This window comes from Thunnus maccoyii, chromosome 19 (assembly GCF_910596095.1).
Source record: "Thunnus maccoyii chromosome 19, fThuMac1.1, whole genome shotgun sequence".
NCBI lineage: Eukaryota > Metazoa > Chordata > Actinopteri > Scombriformes > Scombridae > Thunnus > Thunnus maccoyii.
In genome coordinates this window covers 17594386-17619073 of record NC_056551.1, presented here as the reverse complement: position 1 = coordinate 17619073, position 24688 = coordinate 17594386, and the positions used below count along the sequence as shown (strand labels likewise).

Here is a 24688-nt window from a genome sequence, read left to right as displayed (position 1 = left end):
TTATTATTTCATGAATCTAACCAGACTGGTTCAAACTAAGAGTTTGCTGGACAAGGATGATCAAAGGCTCTTTACCCTGCACAAACATTAGTTGTCCTGGATTTAGAGTGTCTTTTAAAAAAAACAACAACAAAACTTTTAACGTCTTGAATAACTAAGACGGCTGCTGGCTTTTCATTTAAACCGTTATGGGGGGAAAAAAATCTTTTGTAACACAGCATATCCAGAAAATCATTTTCTGCATGGATTTTATGATGTAGAGGATGCCAGAAAAATCAGCATAGACAAAGAGAACAGGATGTTTGCCCTAGTTATATGGTTTTGTGGCGTAACCATGCATAGCAAAAATATTTGTGCAAACCAAGCGTATACTTTTGTTAAAACTGATGGTCTTTTGTCAGCGTTTGATTGAGGATGGGGTACGGTTCACATAAGGAGCTGCCGTTTGGATAAAAGCTCACGAATGGAGTTCAACAAGGTCAAACTTTGATAAACTGTTCCTTTGGAAAGCCAAGGATGTATTCCAGAGCAGGAAGGCCTATGTTTCCTGGAGGAAATGCTGATCTCTGGCTTTGAGTGGAAAATGTATGTGTGAAACATTTAAAAAACACAACATTCAGTGTTTATGGGAAAATATGCAGAACAGCCTTAAACCACTAGATTATAAAGTACTATATCAAAGCAACTTCCAGTAAGAACACTGCATATCCCCAAAAAACCTCAAATAACAGTCCCAAGACTGAAACCATTTCCCCATAATGTCTTTCACAAGAATTTGATGCTTGGTTTTAATATGACAAAGTGAGAATACACAATCAACAGTACATTTAAGAAATCACAACTGCTTTATTTCTTTTCTTTCAATAAGCTCTTTTTTTTTTTTAACAAGGGAGAGTAATGACCAAATATCTGAAAGGATAAAGATCAGGTAGGATAAATAGAATGCTGGATCAGCTGTAGAAAGCACTGGTCCTCTTGACAAAATGAAATATGCATCTTAAAAGTACAAAAAAAGTCAGGGCAACATTTTGGTGCAGGTACAATGATGAGAAGCATCAAGATCTTTTGCAGTAAGGGGAAAAAAAAGAGGCAAAAACAACTCCAAGCCTGATAAACCTATCAACAGGTGAAAGCAGTCCATTCTGAGAACACAGTGACCTTTTTTCCGACGTTAAATCCTTTATAGTGCCACAATATCTAAAATGAAATGTGGGTTTAAGCCTCCCCTCACTGACAAGGCTCAACTGTACAGTTAAGTATGCATATACATATATACCAGTGAAACACTGTCATAAAGATAAATCGCAACATTTTGTAGTGTCATGGAGCGTTATAGTAAGCAGTAACATTTAACCAGTTATGACATTGGCATTGTGAGTTTCAAAATGAGTGTCCATTACAAAAAAAAATAAAATAAAATGATGATTCCAACAGCTTCACATTTTCAAATAGAACAAACACTTTAAAAGTCCTTCGTAGTCCACTGGAACTGCAGTGCTCACAAAAAAAAAAAAAAAAAAAAAGCTTAAGCAAAGGTCGTATTTTAATTCAACAAGCAATGCTAAATGCTCCCCCTTTGTGATCGTTAGCTTCTAAAACAGAAAAAAATAGTTATTTGGACCCTGATCGTGATTATAGTTAGGCTGCATTTATTGCTAGTGCCACCTCAGAGACCAGATGCTGAATTATCAAATGGTGATGAGTCGTGTTTTTTAACAATTCCCCACCGTACTGTTAAGTGGGATTTGAACGGAATTAGAGAGAAAAGTCTTTCAGGAGCTTTAAAAAAAAAAAAAAAAAAAAAAAAAAAAAAAAAATCTAACCGCCCCGTGTTGATGTACAAATCATCACTTACATCACAGGTTCATCAACAGACAATTTGATTCATTACAACCCAAACAAAGCAATACGAAAGCAAACATCTCAATCAGCTATTATGTGGTGGTGGGGGTGGGTGGGTGGGGTTTCTTTTACAGCAATCATGAATGCAGCCCCTTCTTCTCCTGTCCCGTCCTCCCCCCCCCTTTCCGCCACAAACTTCACAATGAGCCAAAAAAATTGTTGCCAGCTTGGTTTGATAAAATCCACACAGTTGATGGCAGCATTATGAATGCTGAGGTAAGGTACAGTCTTTGTGAAATGTTGCTAGGTTCTAGGTAGGAGTCCTGGAAGTTTACACGCGTTCAGCACGTCACATGCACACGCTGTATCAATGCCAGTGAAGTTCCCGTGGAAGCAACATGATTTTGGTAAAAATGTCCACCTTTTTGTTTCAGTTTTACATACAGAAAGAGAGCGAGCGACAGAATGTAAAAGCAAAGAACAGAATTTTAAGAAAAATCATTTCTACCAATCTACGCAGTTTAGCCACAGTTCACAGGGCTGGGTGAAGTACCCCAGAAGATGCATTTCTGGGGTGATGCGCTTCACTTTTGCCATGTTGACATGCAATGATGTCCACAAATTGGAGTTATGGATTTTTATTTTTTTTTTTCTCGTTTAATAAAAGAAGTCCGTTACCAATAGGATGAATGGGTGATGATGACTTGAACGTTTATTTACCAGCAAAAAAAATGACAAAAACAGTGCCCCATTGCATTTTAAATTTGTTTAAAAAATTTTGAACAGACTTCGCTTCTCATAGTGAGTTGTATCAAGTGTCTGCCTGATCTTAAGGACTGAAGTCCATTAACAGGGAGTAAATACAGTTTGGCAAAATGGTATGAAAAATGAACCGTCTTTCTTAGTTGGCCATTTTTCTTTTTTCCCTCCAACTTCGGAGAGAAACACAAAAAACAGAAATATCTTTTCTCTTGACCCACTCTCCCCTTAAAAGTGACTAATAATAAATTAAAGAGGACCTTGAAGAGATCTGCTTAAAAGACTGTTTGTGTCTATGTATATATTTATATATATTTATATATCTCTATACGTGGTGTGAAATAATAAGTGTCCAGTTCTGACAGTTCAAGAGGGGTAATTCATTATGATGTCTGCATGTATGCCCCTTGCCTTGGTGCCTTTGGCTCAGACATTGGTCAAGGGGCTTTGTGTTGGTAGGCTGGGTGGTGATGAGGATTTTAAGGTCCATTGTTATGCCTTGCCCTCCTCCACTTTGACAGCCTGCGGTTTGATGGCTCCAGTGCGTGCTGGTTTGGCTTGGCCCGTGGAGGGAAGGGGCTCCTGGAGTTTGCTGGTCATGCCCCCGGATGGTGTCTTGCCCTCACCCACTGCCTTGCGCACGTCTCGCATGGTTTTACTCTGCACAAAAAAAGGGGGCAACATTACTAAAACCTACAACAGTGCCTGGCAAACTTTACATTTATGAAAGTTGATTATTAGCATTAGTTTATGCAAAAATGTGTGACCCTTTATGTATATTTGATTATATTTAAGAATACAAAAATCATTACTGTTACCACATAGAAAATAATGCTCAGATTAAATATTTTCATAGTACAGTGAAGTTATCAATATTACTATCAACACTATAGAATTACAGCACTAAAATGTATCCTATCAACAACTCTTACTATAACGGTATACTTAAAAGTCAAAAGGGACACACTTAAAAATACATAAAATCAATGCAAATTGAGAGAAAGAAAATGGATTAAATTAAATTACCTATATTTACAGGGGGTGGCTCACCTTCATGCCATCCTCTGGCCCTTTGACAGGGGGCTCAGGGGCCGAGGGAGGGGTGGAGTGGGAAGGGTCACGGACGGGGTTGGGGTAAGGGGGGGGGCGGATGATGACAGGCTTGTTGACCTGCATGACTGGTCTCTGGATGGGGTTGGGGAAAGGGCCAGTGGTGGGGGGCCGCATGTGCATCACCATGCTGCCCTGAGCAGGTGGGACCTGTTGGTCACGGGAGGGGAGGGGGAGGTGGGGGGGGGCAAAGTAGATAAGGGAAAATAAATGAAAATACAAATAGTTAGCATGCTGGCATTAAATGTGTTAGGGCATTTTCAGACTTGGTCCAAATGCTTGAGTTTAGTCTCCGGTTTGTTCCTTCAATTGCAACAGTGCATGTTATTATAAAAACCTTATTTTGTATATGAGATTCCAACTGTACAGTGACTGGTGATGCAAATGTTAATGTCAACCACTCATGCCATGTTATTACATTTTGAGTGATCGGAGCTCGCTAAAAGTGAACCCTGGACAATTGTTTTGAGATTGACCAGAGAGAACTTTTTGACTACAGCTTTCACACTTTCGCAAACATACCAAACCCTACAGCCTTGGGTGCTGGAAAACAGCTCCAATTGGTCCAAGTGTACAAATGCCCTGGTTAACTTTTAAACTAAATAGATCTTAACGTTTATGAGTGAAAAATGAATACCTGTTGAGTGAAGTGTGTAGGCAGAGGGCCTACAGGGCCCCCAGGACCAGAGGGCTTCCCACTAGGGCTGGCAGACCCAGGCCTGACGAGGAGAGGGGAGAGAAAATAAAGATGATTTTACAACATGCATTGTGGAGCACATTTCTTACTTGTTGACAGAGCAGTAAACTGGTACATACTGTACAGTTCTACACATTTAACTTAGATTTTTTGCACTTGACATTTTCACTCACCTGTAGGACCCTCCAGATATGCCTGGGGAATGATTGGGCTTTTCAGAGAACTGGAAGCCTTTCATTTCCATCTGCGAGCCCTTAGAAAGGAGCAATGAGAGCAACACAGTGTCAGTAGACATAAAGGATGATGTAGTGCTAATTTTCATTAGTATGATTGGTGTAGCACTAATGTCTAAACAGAACAGTTTTTGGTTGAGTAACATAAAAAAGATGAGTAAGTCACACCTCTCGGCCTGTCATGACAGCAGACTGGGAGCCAGGTGGCAGCATTCGGCGTGGGGCTCCTACTGACAAGTTCTGTCCCTGCTGCAGCTGGATGGACTGAGGGAGTATGAGGTGTTGCTGAGCTGAGCCATAGCGCAGCTGAGAGCCAGGTAGAGGCATGGTCACCTAGAGAAAACAAATATTTTTTATGGTAAAAGTCCAATGATGGCGAGATTATACTATTAACAGACTTATACTTGCTGGGTGAACAGGAATGCTATGTACAAGAAAAAGAAAATCTCTCAGATATCTGGGACGCTGCAATCCACTAACCTGGATGAGTTGAGAGTCCATTAACTGAGAAGATCCCATACCAGGACCCTGGTTCATCTGGCTGTCGTAAACTAGCTGCTGGCTGCCGTTCATTGGCTGGTAGTGTGACCCGGACTGGGGCTTGACCATGTCTGAGGGCTGCATGCCAGGGAAAGCCGAGTAGGGCCCCTTGAGGGGGGCTCCGCCCGACAGCACCATGGGGCTGGGCTGTGACAGGTTGGGGTGCATGTAAACCTGGGACCTGAAAGGAGGAAGACAACAGAATGAGTGGGGGGGAAACAGTCAACTACAAACAAGTTTGATCTGTGTGCCACATATATGAAACAAATAATAATGACCAAAGTGAGGCAAACTAACGGAGCCATGAGAAATTGAGGTGCCAGTCAGTACCTGAAGGGGGGAATAGAGTTGAACATCTCTTGGGACTGAGAAACAGGTAGACCTCCCCGAAGACCCAGCTGAGCCTGAGCCTGAAGAGACGTGTGTAAAGAGATGGGAATCTGCTGGGCTGCGGCCGCCTGAATAGACGAACAAATGTAACATAATGACAATTTTGCAGAAACACACAAATAAACTGACAGCCTTGTCTGTATGTGTGTGTGTCTACCTGTTGGTAGGTCTGCTGCTGGGTCATGTTGGGTGGTACCAGACGTGGCTGGCTAGGAAAGACATGACCATCCAGATACAATGGGGGAATATGATTACCTAAAGAAAGAACAACATATGTTAGTTGTTTGTTTGTTTTTTTCAAAGATTAAGCATGCATCAAATTAAAAAGAAAAAGAAATCCACTGTTACCTTGCATGGACATGGAAGGTGCTACTGATGCCACAGGCATTGGAGGCATGGAAACCCCTCCAAAAGAACTGTAGCTGACACCGCTGGATGAACCAACGCTGCAGGGAGGCTGAGCACCTGAAGCACCCCCACCAGGAGAACCCTGCTCAGGGAGGGACTGGGAGTTCTCCCACGCCTTGCGTGCCGATTCCATCTGAAGAAAAAGAAAAATTTGAAGTAGCTATAGATGTTGGAATAACACATTCTGTTTTGCCATTATGTTCACACTATATTATCCTTATTAAAAAAAGGGTTGCATAAACAAACACTAATTGTTCCTTATTTGTTATGTTTGAACAGTTATAGTTCAGGGTATATGGGATTGTATTTCAAATACCTTGAGAGTGAGGTCAGCACTAGGGAAGGAGATGGGGTTGAGGTTAATGCCAGGCTGCAGGTGGTTGGAACGCAGCATGGGGATACTCTGATTGAGAGCCGTCTATTTAAAAACAGAGAAAAAGCGCAAGGTCAATCAATGCTAGTCATTATCTATTTAAGCAACACAAACCTTGAAGCATTTTATTACTCTTTTCAGAAACAATTATAAAGCCAATCCTTGATACATTCAGCTAGTTTTTAAATATCAAAGACATCACTGAAGTACAGATATAAGATAAGATAAGACTTCATTCATCACTCACATTGGTGGTAAGAGCATCCTGAAGCTTGTTGACAGGATTGGACACAGGCACTGGGGTAGAACCTGGTGGTAGGCTGAAATCAGAGTCTTTGGCACTGACACCAAACTCAATGGGGGGCACAGGTAGTACAGTGTCCACATGGAGATCCACACCATTGACTGGAGTGATGGGGCCACCTTCCAGCCGATCAACACCTTCTGAGCCCTTGCGGTGCTTCAGGGAGCGTTCATTTCCAATGGGTCCTGGCTTGTGCTGTTCTTTACTCTGCTCCGGGCCAGCATCAGAGTCCTGGCGAAGAAGAAGAGAAGGCACCAATTTGTTTGTGTTTCTCAAATTTATCCAATATTGTTGCAACTTATTTGTTGTCGGTCAATAATCAGGCAGAGAAGAAAAATGTTAAAATAAAGATGAGAAATAATTTAAATACACAGAATGCAGACAATTTTGTTTAGGTGGAGGTTTCAATAAGCAATTGCACTATATTACCTCAGAGTTGGGTTCACTCCCAGTGTAAGACACCTGTTTAGTCCACGAGTCTCCCCCTGAAGACTGCACTGAAAGAGCTGAAAAAGATAATTAAATGCCATCAGTAAATATTAATAAGAATACAAATTATTAGTCTTTTTTCATACAATTTTTACTCACTAAAAAGGTCTAAAACCATCTATGAAGTTGATAAATGTCTTTGCAAAAACATACTTTGGCCTTGAAAACCTAAAATGTTCATACATATCTAAAAGCCAAATTAAAACTAGGGATGCATGTTTTTTCATAAGAAGCTTCAGCTAATGTAAGCATATATAATACAGTTTACCACCAACTTTACATCACTAGAAAATAACATAAAAAGATCAATTAATGTCACCATTAGAAACAGTTATTAGAGAGTGTAATTCTTCTTTGTGCAATAATTAAGCAACTATGTATTTATGGTGTTACTATGAGTCTCGATGGATTCTACTAAACACCAACAACAGCACAGAGAACAAAGCGTTGACAGAAAGTTGGATTTGTCTATTACCTGAGCTGTTGGTCTCCCAGATTTCAGTTCCCAGGTTGTTAGAAGAAAGAGCTTCCTCGGGTTGTTCAATGCTCATGCTTCCCTGCTTTTTGGCAAAGCGCGGTGGTATCTTGGAGGTGATTGGCCTATTCTTCACTGGCACCTAACACAGGCAATGAGAAAGGGCTTAAGAACCTAAATACTCTCCTATCAAGCCATTTCATCTATCAATCAGCATGATGACTGAGCATCTGGTGTGAGCATATGTTTAACTTACAGCAGCCCCCTGTTCCTTCCTCCTCCTCTCATCTTCTTGTGGACGTCTTTGCTTTTTGGACAAGGCATCCTGGTATCCATCTGGATTTGAAACTGGTACCCCTGCATCCCCCTCGACTACAAAACAGGCATATGGTCAGTGTTAAAATGTCTTTATACAGCTAGAAAGTGCAGACTGCTGAAAGCACATAATCTGTTTTGGCTTAAATGAGATAAGCAATTAGTGTCTGCCCTAAAAATGTAGACTGGAGCACATGATGTCCAGTTCAACTTTTGAATTGTTTGTTTCCTTTCTAACAAGGAACAGATCAAAAACTTGACTCACTTGGATAGCTGCTGAGCTCATACTGAGACAGAGGTTCGCCTATGTCTGCCTTGACAGATCCTGGCTTCAGCTCCTTGTCTAATTTCTTCCCTGAGGGCTCGCTGGGCTCCCTCTCCTCCGGCTGCTCTATGCTGTAGACTGGGCCAGAATCATCTGGGCTCCTGCTGAAAACAGGAAAAAGAAAGACAAAGGGGTTGTAACTGGGTATGCTGGGCACTGCTAAAACACCAATGTTAAATATATGAATAAATAAAACTGTGCTTAAATAACCACAATTTCTGAGAATCCTGTTGTCAGTTTAAGTCTGTCTTTTTGGCAGTTGACACATTTTATCTCTCTCTGTTAGCCAATTTAGTCCAGCAGACAGTTAACAAGTGGTATAAGAGCAAAAACAAATAGGATGTTCCCTCATTCAAATAGCCGATGACTACAGATGCACCGATCGCAATTTTCTTAGCTGATTCCAATTTCATAAGTCTGACCTGCCGATTCCAATTTGTGGCCAATTCAGATTTTTACAAGAATTTAATAAGAAAGAAAGATTTTCTTTCACCTGTGGTGATGGATTTTTAAGTGTCTGATTAAGTTAGTTGTTTCAAATGTTTTAAGGGCTGTTCCTCCACAGCTTATTTTGGACTTACGGATATTACAAATTGTGAGCTTTGTGTCTTCTTCACTCACATTGAAGAACTTCCACACCGATGTGCGTGTGTGGCTGTAATGTCTGTGCTGCAGCTGCCACTGTGTGTGCAACATGCATGGGGCTGTAATGTTGCTCTCTGTGTTGCTGTGCGTGCAACGTATGTATGTAAATTTGAGACTGATCAGTCACAGGTCATGGCCGATCAGCTGAAAACCGTCCAGTTTCAATCGATGGCCAGTCGATTGGTGCATCTCTACCAATGACCTGCATCTTGGACAGGCTGCATAGTGAGACATGCTCAGTACCGCAGACTTTGTTTAATAGCAGGGATAGTAGAAAACTATAAATAAAATTTTTATTCCATTATCATTGGAGTAGAATGGAGGAACATCCACAGAACAAAAACTACAGGCAGTTGACTGTCGGATCGGTTTTGCAGGAATGACGTATGGCTGTGTTCCAATTTGAACCCTGGAGGCCACACCTGATTGCACGCACCTCAGCCACTTTGGAAAAAATAAGTGTGTAAATGTTGGTACAAGTTAAAAACAGACATGTTCAGCATGTAATCCAGAATTTAACTCCATCAGAATGGCAGGCAATATAATCAGTGCTGGTAAAATGAAGGCTAGGTATCTCTTACTGAACAATCTATGCAGTCTAAGCACTCACTTTTGTATATTTTTAATAATTGATTGAGCATAATACAAAATAGGTGATGATTCCTGTCACTTTGAGAGTGTAAGCCAGAGTACATTTATGTAAAAATAATATAGGAAAATGACAAAGTTATTTGTTTCTAACCGCAACAATGAGACCAGAAACAATACACTGAAGTGTTAATAAAAAAAAATTCCCCAGCAAGTACTGTGGATGCTTCATTCCCAGCAGCAATAAATATGGGTACAGGACAGTGCAACTACAATGACCTTTGTGTTAAAATATGTTCCACTATTGGCCTCACCTCTTACAAGAAGTCCCTCCATTCTGCCAACTGTCATTCCTGTTAGAGGAGGAGGTGGGGGGATTATCAGATGTACGTGTCATCTTGCTCGCTTCCAGCAGGGATGGCTCTCCTTTCCTGTTCTGCCGTTCCACCAATGGTCTCTGGCTGGAGAAGCTTCTCTTGGAAAGTTCCCTTTTCTCAACAGAGCCTGGTTCACTATGGCCTGAGTCTGAGGGAATGTCACCATGTCCCTGCGTAGCCGTCCCCCCACTTCCACCTCGCTTCTCCCTCCAGTCACTGAAGTCGCTGTTGTCTGATCCAGTCTCCCATTCCTCTGCCTGGCCATGCTGATTTGCGCGTCCACCAGAGTAGTGGCCGCTGGGCCAGTTGTCATCCCCAGCGCCTTTGGGACGACCAGGCCAGGGGTTTGCCAAGTCTCCATTTATGTACTCATCACTTGTCCACTGGTTTGAGCCAGGTTCCCGTTCTTGTCGCAGACGACGGAAGCGTGGAGGCTTGTCTTGACGAGGTGGGCGCCGCCTCCTTAACACCTGCCTATCAGGGTTGTCATTGTCAAAATAGTATTCTCCTTCACGGTCCTCTGTGCCATTCTCCATGAAGGAGCCAGTGAATTTAGCTGGGTATTTGAGAGTATCGCGCTCAACAGGAGGTCTGCGGGAGTAGATAGTCTCAGCTCCAGGACCATAACCATTTTCTTGCATGGGACCACCACTGCTACTAAACTGGGGGCCACGGCCCCTCCATGTAGAAATATCCCTGGAGCCTCCAAAGCCTCGACTGTAACTTCCAGTGGTGTTCAATCTAGGAGGTAGCATGCGACCCCTGCTGGCCTTGGCCTTTTCTCTAGCATCATTGGTCATCTGGTCATCTGTGTACACCTTGTTGGATCTCCAAGAGTCTCGATCAGCTTTACGGACCTCTCCAGATTCTGTGTAACCTTCTCCATTTTCAGATCCCTTCTGCCGGCGCCTTTTGGGCAATTCCTCATACTCAGAGGCTTCACTCAATGTCTCACTGACATTACGCCTCCGGGGCTTGCCCCTCTGGAACTCCTCCACCTTGACAAGGTCCCTTGGTGGTGCTCGTCCTCTGCCTGGCCGCTGAGTGCCACTGTTGTTATTGTTGTTATAAGCCCCTCTGAGATTGTCTCCGCCTCGGCCACCACGGGTTCCGCCTCTAGAGCTAAATTCCCTAAAGCCTCGACTGCGGCCTCTACCTGTTCCTCTGACTGCACCAAAGGCCTGTTCTTCATCTATGAAGATCCAGTTATTGCGCCGTGGTGCCTGGGGCTCCCGGTTTTCCTGGTTATCTCTAGGTGACTGGCTCTTGCCATTGTCCCAGGCGCTCTCCTTAGGAGAGTCATCACTTTGGGTGCTTAGAGGCCTGTCTGTTTTGGTGGGAGCTGGTGACTGACGCTGTCTCTCTTCAGGCTGTTTCTCAACAACAGGTGAAGCTGAACGTCTGTTGCTGGCAGGCTGGTTGTCTTTCTTCAAGTCATAAACATTAGTAAGGACTTCTTTCTCCAGGCGGTAGGGGACAGGCTTCTCCTCAGGCTCAGGCTTAGGCTTCTCATTCTCCTTGTCTTCCACTTTGAGAGCCTTGAGAACTGGTTTCTTGATAGGCCCAGTTCTGCGAGTCAAGGTGCGCCCACTGGTCTCAGATGGCTGGCCAACACTACTACTGGAACATGAACTGGGGTCAGACCACTGGCTTTGAGCATTATTGAGTCCTCCATCTTGTTTCTGGCCTCCATCTCTTTTCCAATTGTCCTTGGAGCCATCTAAGGTCTCATCATGAGATTCAGGGCCATCTTTCAGATGCTTGTCTCTAGAGTCTTGTTTTGGGTATTCACTATCTGCATGGTGTTGGGAGTGGCTCTGAGCAGTGGTCAGCAACCCTTGGTCATGGTGTTCTCTGTCTGTACCTCGGCTCTGGTAGGCATGATGGGGGAGATCATCTTGAGGGTGGGACAAGCACTCACTGGGCTTCTCTTCATAGGAGTCCTGTTGGGAGCAGGCCATATCACTTCTGTGGATAAAAGAAGACACAAAAAAGATGAAGAATGACAAAAACAGACAAGGACTCAGGGATTTTAATCAAAATACAAGAGGATTCCTTCATTTAAGAGTGGCAAGAGTCACAGGCTCTAAAGTTTTTAAACACAATAACTGACCTATCATCTGGCTGGCCACTTTCAGAGCTTTCATGCTGTCTCTGGTAAGGTGGAGTGAAGCTGCGCAAAGGGTAGCCATCTTGGTTCCACATGGGATAAGGCTCAGTGGAAGGGGCTCTTCTCTCCTGGTGCAGGTTGGGATGACATCCCTCATCAGAACCAGGACTGTTCAAGTGGTCTTGATGCATCATGGGTTTCATCATTCCTGCTGAAAACAATCACAGTGCTCAAATTGCAGTGTTTTTCTATGATAGAAAATCTGAGGAAAGTTCGATTTCAGATGCATAAGTATGAACTTATTTTCTTGAGTTGGTGCTCACCGGAAGAGTGGACAGCACCAGGGTAGTAATCCACAGGAGATCGCCCTTGGGCCATGCGGGGATCCATGAAAGGCGGCATCATCATCCAGCGAGGGTCAAACCCGAGGACATGTGGGGGATAGTAGCCCCGCTGGGTGTGGCTTGAACCAGAGGGAGCAGGATGGCCTGACTGCTGCCAGTGTTGCATCTTGTATACTTGTTCCTGTAGAATGGATGCAACAAACACACTGGTATGAGACGGTGAACAAACTCCAATCCTTGTTCTGTGTAAAAAAGGACTTCTAAAGTAGGATCCTGAAACCAAAGCAGTTAATAAAATTCAGGCATCATAAATTGAATTATTTAAACCTGTGCTTTTTCTTCTGTGACATGTAAAACTGTCATCCATGAATAATGCCTATGAATGCTTGACTAACTCCCTCAAGATTCAACTAAATCTAACTTACATGCTGTGACAGCATGAGTGAAAAATTCAGAAGAACTCAGCATTATAATGTCCGTGTGAAATGTTGAAACTTCATACTTTGCAATTTAAAAAGATGTATGAATCCACGCGCCTATTTTCTTAAGATAACCGAACAATATTGGCTGAAAAAGCTCCTAACAAGGAAAAAAACAACACAAGGCTGACTGCATTTCATGTTGATGACCTACAACCTAAAAATATCCCTGCGTCTGTTTGACCTCTTTAAAGCCCTCTTCTCACAAAGCAGCCGCTAACACATTGATGCATTAGTCTGGGATTAAGACTTTATTGGTTACAAGGGGCATCAGCTGGCAGTCACCTGCTGCTGGTGCTGTGGCTGTTTCTGAAAGCGAGGTGGGATGGGTTTGGAGGGGTGACGTCCACTGTAGTCTTCAGAAGGGGAGGAGGGCTCCTGGCCATCCTCCCCGCTGCCACGGTAGGTGGAGAAGCCAGGTTCCTCATGGTAACTATGGCCAGGCGAGTTGTCTGGGGGACACTCACTTCCATCTGGAAATCATTTCATCACAAAACATGCTAAGAATTTCTTGTTTAAACCTCCAATATTCCTAATAGTTAATATGAAACAATTAAGTCTAACTGTATGGAAGTCTACACAGTTTCTTACCTTTTGTGCTGTATTGCCAGTTCTCATGGTGGGCTTTACTCTGTTCCCTATTTGGAGACAAAGGGACTTCTTTGACCTCGCCATCTTTCTGGCCTTCCTCTGTCCTTGACATCTGCCTTTCAGTCTTTCCAAATTTCTCATCCAGCTTTTTGAGTTTTTCAGCACAGGCAGCCAGCCGTTCCTCCCGGGCACGCCGCTCCTCTTCCTCCCGCCGTCTGCGGGCCCTCTCAACAGCTTCTGACAGCTCTGGTGACACATACTTTGCCCTAGCTGGAGCCTGAGTCTGAGACTGGCGCTGGTGATCTTCCTGGTCAGTCAGTGGCTCACCTTGGTTTTTCTGCTGGAGCTAGAGGTGGAACAGAAGATTTCATGACGGAGGGCTGCTGTTATATGCATTTTATTTTTATCAGTGTGTGTAACTCAAAAGGATTTACCCTTTCTAAAAGTGTGAATGCTGGAGGTGGTTGCATAGTTCTCCACAGCATTCATACTTTTCGATGACAAAACATACTGTAATCCATTTCTTCTCTATTTTAATTAAAGTCAGAAAAATCTAGATAGTTCAATTTGTTTGCCTTTTAGCAAACAGATTTCAAAGATGTTGTATTCCTTTAAATTATAGAAACATGGGGAAAAAGGGGGAAGAACGACAAGCAACCATGGTCCCAGGTTAAATTCAAACTCTACACAGTGTGCACCTTAGGCAACCAGGTTGTAAAGATACCCAAAATTAGTTTGTCTGCTAGGTCATACATAGCAGTCTTAAAAGACTCAAATAATTGTTTAGTGAAAGAATATTAAGTATGTAGGCCTAAATGTGCAAGTCTGCTCGTAGTTTATTTTAGAGAATTGGTCTGACCAATCAAAACTGGCCAAAAGAATAGAGCCATTTCCATTTTGTCTGTCACATCTTTTTCACAAAGCCTTGCAAAAGTCGTCAGAGACATATCACTATGGTAACTGCAAGGTCATCTGTCCCAATTCACAATGACAGTCTCACTTGAGGGTGTGTGAAGGCATATTGCTATTCATATGCTTGGTAGTGTTGCCTTATCCGGCACACAGAGCGATTAGAGGACAAGGTATGTTTTAACTGTGAATATCATCATTATGAGTTAATCTTAGATAAGTAATCTCAAAAGAGGATAATGACAGTTGAAAAAACACAGCACATTGTGTTTACCTGGGTGTCCGTAGAGAGGTATCTGCCGTTGGTCTTCCTGGGAGGCTCATGTTGGTGATGTTGGTAAGAATAACTCTCCTCAGGACCCTCCTGGGGGTAAGATACCTCACCTGAACTCAGGGAGGACTGGCCATCACGGTGGTTCTCTCTCTCCCTCTCCCATTCAGTCCTTAAAAAAAAAAAAAAAAAAGTATTACATCAAGAGACCTTTAAATGATGATAACATTGGGACAATATGCATTTTCTCCGTAAAAAGACTGTGAGCTCATTTAGAGCAGCAGCAATGAGCTATGAGAAAAGAGATCTCACCACATCTTGTTTTTATCACTGGAGTGTTCCTCTTCATCATCACTGAACTTGAGCTTCTCACTATAATCAACTTCCTCATGGAGCCCTGAAAAAACAAAAAAATAAGTGATGGGACATATTTTATATATATATATATATATATACATACATACATAAATACATACACACACACACACTCAAATGATTATTTCACTTCATCACATTAAATCAGATGTTATTGTGCTATAAACAACCACAATTTTGGTTAGTGAGAGCATTCTACAGAGGGGAGACAAATTAAAAGGAAAACAACAAAGTTTCAGGTTTCAAAATGTGTCACTGACCCAGTGATTTACTACAACAGTAATGCAATTACAATTTCAAGCTTGAAAATACCTAATTAAAATTCAAGCATTATCAGGGATTCCAGCACCTGTACGAACCCTGAGTACTTCATGCACAAATTATGATGGTAGTGAAAATGCAGAGGCTGGGATATGCCACAAGTGAATGAGTAAAAAACCAACATTACACAGTCGGCTCCAACCTAGCCGTACTGTAAAAGAGGACTGAAGACAATTAAACAAGTTTAAGAAATACTGACCAGCCCATCCATCCTCGCAGTCATTGTCAAGCTCATCCAGATCCTTCAGGTCCTCTGGATTAATGATAGCTGGGCGTTGCGGCCTGTCACCAGGCCTGCGGATGGGCTGAGAAGAGAGTCGGGGTGGAGCGCGGACAAAGCGGTTCTCTCTTCTCACATCACCACTACATCAGATATGGTAAAAACACAAATTAGCAAATGCCAGGAGTCACAAACCTGTATGTCAAACTGTTTAATTAGTGGATAAATGCTCTCACATTGTGAATGTACTTACTTGACAAGTTCAGGTTTGGCGTAGCTCTGTCTAAAAGTGGGTTTGCTATCAAATCGGGCTGGTGCTGCTACGGTGGTAGGGACATGGTCTGTGCCTGGGGCCTCACGTGTCTCTTTAGAGCACATCTGAAAACAGCAGGATGAAACAATGATTTCATTGCAGAAATACATTTAGCCAACAAAATTATTTTACTATACCTACAAGCTGACTTTGTACAAATAAAACCATTAGATATTAGTCTTTGACTCTTTCTTATAGCCTGAAAAATCATAAATGTCATATATTACTTACAAACGCGGGCAACATGTCATGGTAAACAGCAGTCGAAGTGTGGTGAAGCTGGTACTGCAGGGCAGTAGGGACGGTTGTTCTGCGGACAGGCTGGGCGGGTCGCAGGGAAGGCTCTTTGGGGTCAAGGCCTGGTGACTGAGCCGTCACTACACTAGAAGAGGTGGTGCCAGTGGCAGAGGTGGGGTGAGATGAGGCTGGAGGGGTGCCAGTCTCACCCAGGGCAGTGAGTTTACCCTCAGGATCTGCTGGCAGGCCGAGGGTCAGGGACGAGGGCTGAAGGTTCCTGCCACCACCTTCCCTCCAGCTCGTCACATCTTGAAATAGGGAGAGGGAGATTTTAGAAATAGCAATGAACAAATTGACAAAATATGAAATTGAAAAGAACCACCACCCAGTTATTTTATTCCACTAGGGCCAATGGTCAAACCAGTGAGGGTGGCGGCTGTGAGTCAGTACACTTTAATGACAAATATGTCAGTATGTCTGTTGTATGTCTGAGTAAACTGCTCCCTTTGTTGGAATTTGTTTCTTTTGGTTTATCAATGGTGTGTTTCAACAGTATCGCTGGTTTCAGACAGTCAAACATTTTGCTGCCAATTTAATCATTTGCTTTCCAGGAGACATTAGCTTATCTATGAGCTTGCCAGCCAATTCCCGTGAGTTGGGAAGCAAGGACGAAACTTACTCTGGGGGCGGAGGCTTGGTCCGGGCCCATACGACGGATCGAAGCCGCTTCTTTCCTTGCCAGCCCTGTCCTGTTCTCCAGCTGCCTTCAGCGTGGGAAATTCCTCGTGAGAGAAGGGCTGAAGTCGGTTTGAGGCCCTTGAACCTGATGTTGTCATGGAAACAAGTGGTATAAAGAAAGATGTTTGTCTGACTTGTGTAAACAGAATAATGTCATACCAATTGGCAAAGACATATAGGTGTCACAATCTGTAATGCATATTATTCACTATTAGCATTTTATTTGATTTTAAACACATTATAGGTAAATCTGAGATGACTCACCATCTTGCTCTAGTGCCTTTCCATTTAGCTGGGCCCATTGCTTTGGTCCACCTGTGTTTGTGTTCTGTGGAAATGCAGAAAAACAAGGTTACCGTCTAATAGCTGCATTAGGTCTCTCTGACCTTTTCCCCCGAGTGTTCATATTGACTACTCTCATTACCTGACTTCTGACACATAGAGAGTTATCAACTGTATCAACACTGTTTCACCTTAGTACATTAAATAAAGATGCTGCAGCTTTTAAAACAACAAAAAATGGTGTTAATTACAAAGTCAGGGAAGAGGATGTGGTTAAAATGTCAACTACCAACTCAATCTTTAACATCTCTCTGTTAGCTACACTGAAACACAAGTGATACACTGAAACAGAAAAGAGGAGTGGCTATCATCCTCTTTGTATTTAATCTGATAAAATACTGTGTATCCACTCGTTTGGTAAAGGGTGTTGCTCTATGACTGGTTGTTAATACAGTTGAGACTATTGAATAGAAACTGAGACATGGTTGAATGGCTGACACATGTCAAAAAGTATCAAAAAGTAACTACTAAAGCTAGGATTGAACAGCAATTTGTTAAGGCTATTTATTTAGGGATAAAACTGCAGTTTGAGTTTTCTTCTGAAAATAAGTGACAGATGTTTAAACGCAATCTTTATGATGGTTAAAATACACATACACACCTCTTGGTTGGCTATCGGTGAGGGCTTCTGAAGATTGGAGACAGATTTCTGTAAAGCCAGCTGCGGCGGCAACTCCGGCAGCTGTGGTATTGATGCAATAGAACTATAAAGAGAAAAGGTGAAGAAGAGTTTTGTGGAAGTTAGTACTATAAGTACTATTACTTGATACATGGCAAGAGCAAAGAAACAGTCACAAGACTCTGGTCTGACCTGGATTAATAGACTGGACCTCTAAGCAGGTGTGAATGCAGCAAGTACCTTTAATCATAAGCTAATAGCTTTGCAAAAAAAGCTAATTATTAAAAAGATCAGAGCTTTATTTTATCTTTCCCTTATTCTACCCTCTGAAAAGGATTAAAGTGTTTGTTCAAAGTTGACATTGGACTTCTATTTTGCACCTCTCCATTGCACCCAGTACAATTAACTTTTGTCTTTAATGCTTGAAAGCCTTATATCTTCACATTTGAAAACCACAGATTAGAGGCTGGTTGAATACCACTGTATTGCATAAAAACATAAATCAATAAAAAGCAAAAATGTACTTGTTGCACACTTTTTACCTGCACTTTGATGAAGTGTTTAGATGTAGATGTCAACCTTTCTCCCCTTACCTCTTTTGATCGGGTTGTTCCTGCTTGTTCGCCCATCCTGTACCGTCTTTGGGCACAATAATCACGTTGGGATCGTTTCCTTTGTTTTCAGACTTCAAGCTCGGCAGGTGAGCAGGTGGGGGCATGCGCCGGGCTGTGGCCACTTTGCCAAGACTCTGCAAGCCATGTCGCGGAACTACTGGAAGAAAACATGCGGGCAGATGAAGTAAGAGGAGTGAGATTTAAAAAGGGATTGAAACAGGGTAACAAAGACATAAAGAAAGTAAGTATCAAACAATAAACTTACCTGTGTTTTTCTGAGTTTCTATTGATTTTCCCTTGTACTTGTCAAATAGGCTGAGTGAGGAATACTTGCTTTTCCCATCCTTGGACTTGGTTATTTGCCCCAAACGATCGGACATTGCGATGTAATGTCATCGAGTATGGAAATTTTTCTTTGCGCCTCTTCCCAGTGCCTTCTGATTCTACAAAGAAAAAAGAAAAAAAGAGAGGAAATTTCCACTTAGTGCAGGCCACCAGGAGGAAAAAATATTAAATCTTAAAGGTGTGAGGCTGGAAAGCTATCCATAAATTTACCTCACATTCTTTACCATGTTGAAATAGATATTTACTTATTTATTCAACGTTGACCAGAAAATCCACCACGTTTCAATTCAGATCTGTAAACAGCCTTTCTTTGTGAACTCGTGCATACAAACTGACAATCTAAATCAGCAATAACTGAAACACTGATTAAATATGTATTTTGAATTGAAGATGTGAAGCTAAAAATAAGATTAATGGTACCCTGCACAATTTGAATTTCAGCAGTTCGATGTCCCCGGCAGATTGTGGGGATTATGAAGACGACTGGGAACATCAAAAACGGTACAGTCGCATATCAGGCTGTATTAAATGCTTAATTTACACTACTAATCTTTCTACTTCTCCCTTGTGTTTAATAGTTTTTCCAACTTGCAGCTTTTTCCATTGATGTGGCGTGTAGGCCCTGACACATCAAGCCGACAGTCAGCCGTTTGGTACTGCTAGACTATATTTGATGTCTGTGGCTCAGCATGGCCCATGGTTTGTGCCAGGTGTGCAGCACTATTGAGTAGAGTCTGCCCTTAAAAGTGACCAATGTGAATCTGTGGCAATGCAGTGGGTTAGTAGGCTTTTAGCCTGAAAACAGCCCTGAATTAAAACAATGCAAGGCGCTGAGTTTTTACCCTAGGACTTTTTTTCAGGGGAGGTGGTAGGCCCCCCAAACTACCAGTGTGGTCGCAGGGCAGGCCTGTCACGGATATGTGGTGTTGACAGTGTCGTCATTAACGTGTGCACCAAGGTGGCTGTTCGCATCGGTGTATTTCTCTACACTGAGCTGAAATGAAACAAGTGCACATAAATTAAGTAAATAAATATTAACAATAGGTTTCGGTGCAAGCCTGTCATGTTCGAGTCTATCGCACTTCCACTATTCTGATAGTAGAGGATACATTTGTTTTAATTTGTTTATTTCAGGAGGGGCGGAAAGTCCCATTGGCGAGGCGGGCTGCCCCTCCAAGGAAATGGGAGGGGAAACACTGGCGCTGCGCTGGTGGAGGCTTGTTTCAAGTACCAGTAAGACAAAATAAGAATCAGTAAGTTTGAGGAAGAGATTGTTACAGATCGAGTTTCTAGGCATACCAGATGCCAAAACACTGCATAGCAATACTCTAAAAAGTTATGTTATCACAGTTATCATGGCAGCAATTTTATCTTTCATCACAACGATGGTCAGGGAAACAACAGAAATAGTGTTTGCATTGCAACGTAAGCTACCAGCAGTGTTGGGCAGTAGCCTCACTACAAGTAGCAGCATTACTCGTTTAACTACATTTCTCAGTAGCATGGTGGTAGCGTGGCTGTTTTCTGAATCAAGTAGCTTTTCAGTAGCAAAGCTCTTTTATTGATCAAACAGGGTGCTAGCGAACACTCAGTACGTGATGCCACCGCCATACACCGACCTGTATGTGTAGCCAACAGAGGCACTTCCGTATGACGGTGACATCACGAACCAATCTTTGGGCTGATGCCTACGATGTCTCTACTGGGTCTGTTTCAACACCCACACTTGCATCTTTAGCACACTGAAGTGCACGTACTGTCAGGTAGCAAGCAGGCATGTCCCACGTTTGAAATATACCAACACACACTACACTTAACCCACACTGTTACACACTTCTGCTACTACCGCTTTGAAGAGATATTCAGACCCAAGTGTACCACACGATTCACCAAGGTGTATTGTTGGCAGGAGTGCGCCTATAGGCTGATTTTAGGACAGACAATAACCGACAAGAAGAAGTTAGAGTTTATAAGTTGGATTTAGTGTGAATATGAATATTACTATCCAAACATTAAGTTATGGCAGAATCTCAACAGATGGTTATCACCAAATATTAACAAGTAATCTGTTCTTCTTGATGGGACTGATAAGACTAATATTGCATATCTGACACTGTCAGGATAAATATTAAATATCATATCCATTATCAAAGATTTTGAGAAATATGCTCCCTTCTTAAAAATGTTATCACACAGAAACTATTGAAAATGATATTGTATTATGTCTCTTTTAAGTAGCCTAAATTAAACCTACCTGCTTCTAGATAACTTGAGATTTAATTGCTTTGTATTTCTCCTCTCAGCTCCTGAATGTGAGTTTCTTTTACTGTATTTGACTGTGACTGTAATACCCCTACACTCCAACTCTTACTTCAACAAATGAGCTCGGTTGTGCCATTTACAGTATTTGTATTTGCTTAAGTGACTGGAGGTTCTTATTAATCAACAATGACCCAGTAAGCTCTGATACACCTCAACACTCTTGCAGTCTAAGCAGGTACTGTGACTGTGACAGTAACTGGATATATGTCACACAAGTGGCCACTTGACTACTTGCTAAATACAAACTAAAACAAATACATATAGGAGGGAAGAGATGGGGGAGGACAGAAAAAAGGTTCCGATTACGCTGAAATATTACTTTTATTGTTTTTAACATTGACTAGCAGAGGGTACAAAAATGCAAGTCTCTACAAAACAAAAGTATGGTGATAAGTCAAAATTATTTACTTGAAATGTATGTATATACAGCTACTAGTACAGAGTGGGCCTAATAAAAATACCACTTTTAAACTGCCAATCATATAAAATAAAAAAATATAAAAGTACCTTTGATATAGCAAACTACTTTTGCCATGTTGCTGTAGCTTAGCTTGCTACATTTCTCTGAGTGATACATTCAATGTAGTGGGGTTTAATTTAATGTAGAGCAACTGGTAGCTTAGCTCACTACACTTTCCAAGTAGCTTGCCCAACACCATCTATCAGGAATGTACATTTGATGGTCTGGCAACACAAGTGCACAGCTAATAAAAAGCAAAGCAAATCAGAACTTTATAAAATGGTCCAGTCAACTTATTCACACTGATGTAAATGTGGCTGAATATTTTGTTTTGTTTGTCACTCAGTGATTAGTTTTTTGAATCAGGAACACAGACCAACTGATAACGTCATTACACAGGAGCAAAATGTTCATGTATGCTGGCAGTCAGATGGCTGCTGTCTATGGCTTTTGTAATGTGTTCATGTGCAACTTTTAACAAAACAATTTAAGCCAATGTGAGGCGACGCATCAGTCGCCCTTTGTCTGTGCTAGCCTTGTATGTCAGTGCCCTCGGTCACACCTTGATCTTATAAAAAGCATTTCACCTTTTCATATGATTTGGCCCAAATGTCTCTTTTAAATGAGTAATCATCTGATGTGTTTTACACTTAATTCTGCCCCAAATTAACCACCATAGACCAAGTCGTGGTTGGCAGGAAGTAAGCATCATGATGTTGCCATGCCAAGAATCCCTTCTCATTCTTTGTTGAAACCCCATTTCCATCTATTCTTCCTTTACTGTAGAACTACTACATAGAACTGGTGCAATGTCTGAAGAAATGGCTTTGACTTAGACCACATGTTTCAGTAAGCTTAAGCTTATTTAAAGTATGTGCTTATTAGGGCTGCAAGTAATGGTTATTTTCATTATCGATTAATCTGCTTATTATTTTCTCAACTTATTGTTTAACTGTTTTGTTGATAAAAAGGTCAGAAAATAGTGAAAAATGACTTAACATTTCTTAGAGCTAAAGGTGATTTCATTAAATGTCTTGTTTTGTCTGATCAACGGTCCAAAACAAATATGTAGTAAAAGATATTCAGTTAACTATCATGTAAGACACATAAAAGCTGAAAATCCTCAAATTTTTGAAGCTGCAACCAGGAAATGTTTGGCATTTCTCCTTTAAAACAAATAAAACTAATAATCAAAAATCAAAATAGTTGATGGTGACAAGTGGATAAACAAAATTGAACAAGACACTGTAAATGAAAAAAACATCAAATACACTGCAAACCATTAAAGTTGATACCTTGATCTATCTTTTAATGTTAAAGGAAACCTAAATATATTCGGTCCTGGATGAAATATTTCAAATTGGGGGGGATTTCCAAATTGGTTAGTTAGCTTAAGATATACTTAAATCTACCACAGTAGTGAAGTAAAGGCAGAAAAGATGTCTACTAATAATAGTCCCACAAAATCTACCAACTTGCAACACATAAGCAGAGAGATTTATTTTCATTTTCAATCAAATGGTTCTGACAAAACAAATCAGATGAAGTGCAGACCCCAGCATGTGTTTTCCCGGTTTAATGTTGTGATAATGTTTCATGACCAAAGCTGTTTTTACGGTTGAACATTTTCGATGATGGCTACTTGCTCTCACATTTCAAAGCGATTGCTTAATACATGTATCAAAACAATGTAACGTTATGTGGAGAGATGTTGAGTCTAGCACTGTGAGACACAAGACACTAAGAAAATGGGCTAGATTTTCTTTTTGGGGGTGATTGTGTAACATTAGGTAGGCGCCAACAATGCACAGCTTATGTTTTTAAATATTTAGTATACAAACGTATGCAAATAACGTTAAATCGTCGTCGTTTAAGCTGAATACCAGACAATCCATAACGTATCGGAGGCCGCTCGACCAAAGCTCCGCATAGGCGTTATACCGGAACTTCTGAAGAAAAATATCCATCCATCAAGGGGTCGATTTAACGTTAATTATGTACTAAAACAGATCATGCCCTTTCAGAAAAGCCCTGGATTTTTTTCCTTACAATGGCCACCGAATTACACATTTAAATATAAAGGCTAACGCTATGACAGCTAGCTAGCTAACGACACAAATGTCTTGACTGTTTAACTACATTTAAACGCCATTTGCATCAGATAACCAAACGAAGATAATAGAATTAGTGAAAATTGATATACTGCTACTATAACATAAATTCTCCTACCGCAGAATAACGTTTGAGTCTCTTGTTAGGTGGAATTGAAGGTGTCGTTAGTCACTGTAAGCTAACGTTAGCTAATGCTAATTTCAGCACATGAAACTGACACCGGTCAAACGACTTGAACGACAACAAAAACACAAGCTATATCAACTAGTAAGATAAAGCCTCAAAAAACTGTCTTGGTCAGACAGCAGACTGTAGAGACTAACCAATATTATCTTAAATTTTAACCTAACAACACAAACTACAAGAAGGACCTAGGTGCAGTTGCCTGCCACCACTAGTAAAAAGATGCTAGTAAACATCAAGTGCTACTGTTGAAGCTTTATATCATTATAATTACCACACACTACACTGTTAGGGTACAGAGAAATACCTGATTCGCTGTTTATTAAATATAGCACGCAAGAATAACTGGAAACACAACCAAATGCTCCAACTTAGCATGGGCTAGCTAAGACCGTTAACGCAGTCGCAGCTTGTTCGGAAACTAGCGACTAACGGCCGTAAAACTTCCAGTCTAGCGTTAGTGTTTCGGAAACAACCATGACAGGCCGGGGATTTTTTGTGCATTCACATTTGTGCTTGACATTACGAAACACACTATTTTGTGTGTGTGAAAATCTCTATGTAAAAACACTCGAACCCAATGCTAACATTTTCAGAGCGGTCTGAAGACAGCGATGGGAATGTAGGACAAGGCGATTAAAAATGGCTGCTGCCCAGAACAAAGCAACAATAAAAACTGGGCAGTGAAGAAGACAGGCAAAAAACGGATATTTAACACATCCAAAGACACCCATAACTCACCGATTCAACGACTTAGTGTACCTTCTGCTCAGTGACAGTGATATATTTCCACAAAATGTAGTCTATTCAAAGGATGGATGGCGATTGTAAAGCCCGATCTTCATAGGTTGAACCGCTCGCAGTGTTGTTGCTGGGGTCCTACCCGGCCTGAGAATGATACGTCACCAAACGT

At 41.6% G+C, this 24688-nt stretch overlaps 1 protein-coding gene across 6 annotated transcripts; it reads right to left on the bottom strand.

The window, feature by feature from the left end:
- Nucleotides 1-822: 822 nt before the first annotated feature.
- Nucleotides 823-24688, bottom strand: prrc2b (proline-rich coiled-coil 2B). Of its 6 annotated transcripts, none has more exons than XM_042394285.1 (31): nucleotides 24517-24688; nucleotides 18619-18796; nucleotides 18333-18510; nucleotides 17722-17824; nucleotides 17043-17106; nucleotides 16720-16863; nucleotides 16035-16348; nucleotides 15744-15868; nucleotides 15470-15633; nucleotides 14887-14971; nucleotides 14578-14746; nucleotides 13395-13740; nucleotides 13089-13276; nucleotides 12304-12505; nucleotides 11984-12191; nucleotides 9808-11838; nucleotides 8201-8364; nucleotides 7877-7992; nucleotides 7621-7762; nucleotides 7086-7162; nucleotides 6600-6887; nucleotides 6296-6397; nucleotides 5920-6112; nucleotides 5729-5826; nucleotides 5512-5639; nucleotides 5122-5362; nucleotides 4810-4974; nucleotides 4582-4661; nucleotides 4349-4430; nucleotides 3652-3861; nucleotides 823-3261 (listed from the first exon to the last, which is right to left on the bottom strand). In XM_042394285.1, exons 2-31 carry the CDS (start codon nucleotides 18731-18733, stop codon nucleotides 3094-3096), a joined length of 6690 nt encoding a protein of 2229 aa, XP_042250219.1. In that variant the 5' UTR covers nucleotides 18734-18796; nucleotides 24517-24688; the 3' UTR covers nucleotides 823-3093. The 6 variants fall into 6 exon arrangements, with proteins under 6 accessions (XP_042250219.1, XP_042250224.1, XP_042250221.1 ...); XM_042394290.1 differs by having other exon boundaries at nucleotides 8201-8361; XM_042394287.1 differs by having other exon boundaries at nucleotides 11984-12188.

What these genes read in the sequence shown, in the direction of transcription:
- prrc2b (XM_042394285.1), bottom strand. Translation starts at nt 18,733, where the DNA reads ATGTCCGATCGTTTGGGGCAAATAACCAAGTCCAAGGATGGGAAAAGC. An exon ending in TGAGCTCAGCAGCTATCCAA is followed by an intron (nt 7,993 to 8,200) that starts GTGAGTCAAGTT and finishes CCTGTTTTGTAG; the next exon opens with TCGAGGGGGATGCAGGGGTA. An exon ending in CTGTCATGACAGGCCGAGAG is followed by an intron (nt 4,662 to 4,809) that starts GTGTGACTTACT and finishes CTCCTTTCTAAG; the next exon opens with GGCTCGCAGATGGAAATGAA.